General features: G+C 41.8%; 1 protein-coding gene across 1 annotated transcript in view; it reads right to left on the reverse strand.

Annotated features, from left to right (window-relative positions):
- Ifih1 (interferon induced with helicase C domain 1) overlaps positions 1-6,018 on the reverse strand; it is a 49,264-nt gene that overhangs the window by 33,504 nt on the left and 9,742 nt on the right. Inside the window, exon 3 of the mRNA XM_041631607.1 lies at positions 4,346-4,492. Within this exon, the coding sequence (XP_041487541.1) occupies positions 4,346-4,492 (147 nt within the window). The remainder of the gene's footprint in view (positions 1-4,345; positions 4,493-6,018) is intronic.

The following is a 6,018-nucleotide window of genomic DNA, read 5'->3' on the forward strand; positions in this document are numbered from 1 at the left end:
AATTGGTTAAGACCCTTTGGACTCTTCCATGTAAGTATCAAAATTCTGTGATATTTTCTTGCTCTAAAATGGCCAGAAATCAGAAAGGCCACAGTCAGCAGTCAGAAGTCCCTATCTATCGTTACAACCACACTGACAGTTCCAGTGCAGTTGCTGTCAGAAGCTGCTGTGTTAATTTAGGAAAAACGAAGCTTGAAAAAAACATTTTAAAAAACCTTTAGCTTGGAGGCAGAGGCAGGCGGATCTGTGTGAGTTCGAGACCAGCCTGGTCTACAAGAGCTAGTTCCAGGACAGGCTCCAAAACCACAGAGAAACCCTGTCTCGAAAAACCAAAAAAAAAAAAAAAAAAAAAAAAAAAAAAAAAAAAAAAACCTTTAGCTTATTTTAATTAATTAACTGCATTATTTCAGGGAGGGGGAGAACCTCTCTCTTAAACATGTTTCTTATTTGTGAGAACTTCATACAGGTATGCGATACACTATTATTACTCCCGATTTCTTTCACCTGCTTCCGCTAAAGCCCCCATCCCCCTCAATGTGCCTTCCCCGTATTTTGTGGACGTGCATGTGCGTGTGTGTGTGTGCGCGCGTGTGTGCGTGACTTCATCCAGTGCTATCCATTTTAAGCTGGAAGCAAACTATTCTGGGCAGGGAATAAGTAGAGAACTAGAAATGCCAACCTCCAAATGTGTTGAGAGGATGAAACTACCTTCTAGAACTTTCCACCGGAGAATTCTACTCTTTAACCCTTAGGAGGAAGGATAAATGTCATTAAAATTGGTTTAGTGTGAGAGGCTGTGCTGATTGATGAGGTGCAAAAGCAACTCCTGGAGAAGATTAATGTAAAAACTTCTCAGTTAATAGGCTTAAACACAACAAACAACCAACAACTAAAGGAAGGAAGCAAGGAAGGAAGGAAGGAAGGAAGGAAGGAAGGAAGGAAGGACGGACAGACAGACTGGTTCAGACATATCCTGGTCTAAAATGACTAACATCTCTTATCTTTTATGTCTGTACATAAAATAGCTACATTTACAAAAATTATGTAGATTAAATTATGTAGTTTTGTTTTTCAATATTACTTTAGCAACTCTTGGAAATATTAACTCAACATGTTAGAACACGAAATTAAAACACAATGCCTCTGTTAATAAGCTGTGCATACCGTTATGAAAGTATGTATCAGAAACCAAGGTATGCTTTCACGAATATTCTAATTTTTAATTCTAAGAATGACTAGACAGGCAAAATCCTCTATTAAATTTAGCAGTAAATGCTGTGATCAAAATAACTCCATGGGCGGGATACAGAGCTCAGAGGCAAAGCCTTTGCCCAGCAGGAGAGAAACACAAAATGAAAAACCCAACAACTAAATGTGACGTCTCTGGGCTAACGGCACTTCCCGAGTTGTTTTTGTTGGTAATCCTTGGTTCATAAGAGCAAGAAAATGAGCACAAACTAGAAATAACTGGAGCCACGTGTCAACTGCTGTGTCTAAGGCACAGGTATCGTACAAGTCACCCTTGCCGTTGCCTTGGAAGGATCCAGAAGGACAGGCCCAATCTATTCACAGATGCAGGCATCAGAGGACCCTGGATGGGGATCCAGATGCCCACCCAGCTCACTATACCACCACAGGCTCACTCACTCACATAAACTTGAATATTTTGCCGTTGCCTTCCACTACACTTGCTGTAAGCGTAGCCGAAAAGCTCTCCGGAGGCTGTGATCTGTTCTGCTGTGCCCTTCACTGCGTGCGTAAGACTGAATAGGAGGTCTGGCACATATAGGAAGTCTATGAGTTTGTCCTAAGTGAAAGAGGTGAAGGAAGGGAAGAGAGGCAGAGAGGCCCATGTGAAAGTCTGAGCAGGAAGGTAAGGCGATCAAAAAGTAAAAGAAAAAAACAAACCAAGAAGAAAACAACTTAGCCTTTCCATTCACTAAGTGCGTTATTATGATCCATATTTTCTCACAGGGTCCATGATAAACTTAAGAACATTAATCCTTATATTAAAGGATAACACAGAAATTTAAAGTTCTAGTCTTTGGTTCTAGTTTAGTTCTAGTCTCTACGTCGGAACTCAGTCTAGACAACTGCAAGCTGATGGGACACCCCCGGATGCTATTCGAGATGCAGGCTAACCTCCCAGCCTCAGCTCCTATGTCAGCTTTTCCCAGTGTGGACTTAGAAGGCAGCTAGTCAGCCAGCCATGTCAGCTGACACCCAGCGATGCCAGGTGGCACACAAAGACTGTTTGGTAACTAGTGGGATCCCAAAATCTAGATTTGGCTTTTCTGTAGAATCGGGGTTAGGGTTTCTGAAGGGAGGCACAGGCACTCCCTTGATGGAGAAGACAAGCCTGTAGTATGCAGGCTTCATTAATCTACGCTTCATTAATCTATGCCTTAAAGCCTTGTTGCTGCGAGTGTGGCTGGAACCCCAAGCAGCAGGTGCCTGTGAGCAGGTGACAAAGGCGGAGTCTCAAGACCAACTCTATATTTTGACAAGACCCCTCCACCCGTGGCTCATCTGACCGGGAAAGCCACAGAGGTTTTGCATTTCAAGAAAACAAGACACATTATTATGACCCAGAAAGGTGAGTATGCAAGTTCTTTCGCATACATGAAAATTAAAAAAAAAAAGACATCCTAAGAAAAAGGAAATTCTTGGGACAGAAAAGGAAGAATACACAGTGTGCACACAGAGAAATTTCACGGTGAATTTCATTGATTTATACAATTAATATGTATTAGTCATTACAAGTTTAAAAACTAAATACTAAAATGGGGTTTTAAAAAAGCACACAAGCCATAAAAAGTATTGATCAGATTGATATCACATATATTTAAATAATTCATATGACCCAGGAGAAAAATACAAATACCTCAAAATAGAGTGATATGTTCTCAAAAGGGAGGGATTTGCAAAAAATAAAAAAAAGTGCAAATCAGAAAAATTCAAATCCATATTCAAACATCAAAATATCAATTTTATTGCAAAGAATTGGCAGGGGCTGGAAATGATGCCACCCGCTCCTAGAGAAAAGGTTTAGGGAGCGGACACCCCTCTAGGTGGGAAGAACACTTAAATCAGCGTCGATTCCTGCAGTGAGAGTGGACACTAAGTATCGAATGTGCTAAAATGGCATAAATCGTTGAACTAGAAACTCCAATTATATATGTTTTTAATGATTTGAGCATGACATAAGTACCAAGGGCTCTAAAGGCATTGCTCATGATGCAGTAATTTGGAAAGACACTTGGTGTCTACACTCATTTAATTGTGTTCAAGTGGTGTTACTATTCTTCAGTCAGTAAAAAAACACAGAGAAGCACCCGAAATGAGCACAGCAGAGACTCCAGTTCTGCATTCAGGTATGCAGAGAGACCGGCAGGAGGCATCCCAAACGGTACCCGTAGTGTTTGTGGTGGGAGCAGGCAGGGGTGGCTGTACAGCGTGGTCCTGTGCATCCCAAGCTTTCGGCAGCGCAGCTTCATCACCTCTTTAAATAGAGACAGTGCGCTAGGAGAGCCAGCTCGGGCTAGTTTAGACCAGGGTGTAAAGGCAAACTGGGACATTTTTAGGAATTTTGTTAGGCACAGCTGTTTTTTTAAAGTTAAATTGTGAAGATACACAATTTCGCGGGTTTCAAAGGGTAGGAAGTACTTAAAAAGCATGACTTATAGTTTATCTGTCTGGATTCCACTGCACTCCTTTCTTATAAAGTCAAAATAAAGCTATCGTATTTCCTCTCTCCTCTTGCTCCAACTGGCCCCCTCCCTCTGAAATTCATGGTCCTTTATTCTTTAACTGCCTTTGTTACACACACACACACAGACACACACACACACACACACACGTACAGCCCGAGAGGCTGTTTAATGTTGCTTGTATCTATGTTATTAGGGTTGACTACTTGGTATTGGATAACCAGTTGAGGGCTCACCCAGGAGAAATGAATATTAAGTCTCTCTCTCTTCAGTCCTTAACTGCCTGTAGATCTTCATCATTGTTGTATTGGAAAATAATTTGGAAACCACGAAAGATAAGCACACACCAAAGTCAGTTAACATCTTACAATGACCACACACTTCTTAGAAATTGAAATTAGAAGAAAATATGTTCCTATTCATGATAGTAATATTATATCCATTGAAAATATTTAAACCCAAGAGTAACAGTGTTAGTTTAACCTTCTCTAATATAGTATTTTAATAAGAACTCTCATTAACAACAGTGTCCAGGTTCCCCTTCGTCATAGTTCCTGGTGCCATAAATGCACCTGATTCTGATTCTTCTGGAGGGAATAGTTTGTACACACAGGACGACTGCATGTGCCAAGTACCTGCAGTCATGGAAGAGTCTGCAAAGGAGACCTCCGGTGAAGAATTCTCCGTGTCCCAGGGCTCTCTCTCCAGACTTGACTCATCAAGAGCCTTCAGAACAGAATCATTCGCTTCAGGCCCATCTTCAGGAGGCGAACTCTCCAACTCTGTGAATAGTAAGCATTAGACGTAAGTGGTAGGGCAGCCCAGTTTTCTGCACAGTGTGTACAGACGACACTGGTGTTCTGAAAGCGGGGTCTGTTTCCCATACACTGCGCATACTTCCATTGACATTTCAAAAGACCTCGCCCGTGCTACTTCGGTGTAACACAAGGAAACATAGTTTTACTTTCATCATGCCTACAGTTGAGCATTCATGGAACAACCAAATTCTCTATAAAAGGCAGGCTAATGAAATACCAATCAAATCACATGGCAAGTGAGATGACTTCCCGTCTGACCACTGTCTTTGGGAAGTCACTCACTGACTTGATGATTGAAAGCTATATTTAAGGCTGAATTAATAGGAACGCAAACCGGGTGGCTTTCTTTAGCTCTTACTTGCCATTTTGTTTCTGCCTCCAGGATCATGCGATGTACATCTGTTTTAATGTCAGGCTGAATCCATGTGTTCTGGGCTCCTGGGAGATTTTTTTTTTAATTGAATGAAATATTCTGTTTTCTCCATTTTGCCTTTCCTGCTCTTTGGCCTCCAGGACACAGGGGTACCCAAGCTGGAGTCATGTGTACAGCCAGCTGCATGAAGGAACTTAGGAATGCACCCCAACACAAACTCATAAACCTACCTATTACATTATGAGATTTTGGTTTTTTGCGATCTATTTTTTTTTCATTGTAGCTACAGTTCAGGGTCCTCAGCATGTGTTTTACAGACAGCAGTTATGTTGCAATGCTCAAAGGCTGGACACACGGAGGAGGGAAATTAAGAAAATCAAGAGTTTTTATACCTTGTGAAACTTGACTCTATCAAAAGAGCCTGAAGCCCTAAATACACTTCTTAAATCCTTTCAGATTGGCCCACTCAAGACAGTCTGGGAAAAACTCATCCAGCCTTGCATGGAGAATTTCCTAAAGAAAATTAGTGTGGCTTTAGATGAAGCTAAATTTGACAGTGTTTGTAGCTAGCAACTAGGACATGGCTGTCCTGCTCCTTGAACTCACTGATCTCTCTAAGACATCAGATCCCACCGCCAGAAGAAAGCAGGCCACTCCACCAGCACCTAATCGAGGCTCCTTCCCTGTACCATATGTGGCTGCTGGTTCTTCTTGCAACGTAGCCTGTCACAGACTAAACCACGTGGTGCAGAACTTCCTGCTAGCCTCTCCCTAGCTCATTATCCTCTTCTGGAAGGTTCTTCCCTTATTCTTACTTCAAACTACTCTTCTTAGTGCACTCCCTCTATGGTTCAAAGAGAAGTCCCCTCTTTTGTTTAAAGCATGTTGTGCTTTTTCCCATACATTGTTTTCTCGTGGTCTCCTACCTCTTGAGACCTTTTCTATGAACAAACCTCATTCCTGAACAGCAATTACGTGGCAGTTCTTTGAGTAGCCAACAACCGTGGGGACCTATTTAACAGGTACTAAGGTTTAAAATTATGAGAGGTAGGGGCTAGGGAGATGGCTCAGTGATTTGGAACACTTGCTGTTCTTCCAGAGGACATGAGTTCGATTC

Source organism: Microtus oregoni, unplaced genomic scaffold, assembly GCF_018167655.1.
Source record: "Microtus oregoni isolate MIOR12 unplaced genomic scaffold, Mior012 000037F_ref0000500, whole genome shotgun sequence".
Classification (NCBI taxonomy): domain Eukaryota; kingdom Metazoa; phylum Chordata; class Mammalia; order Rodentia; family Cricetidae; genus Microtus; species Microtus oregoni.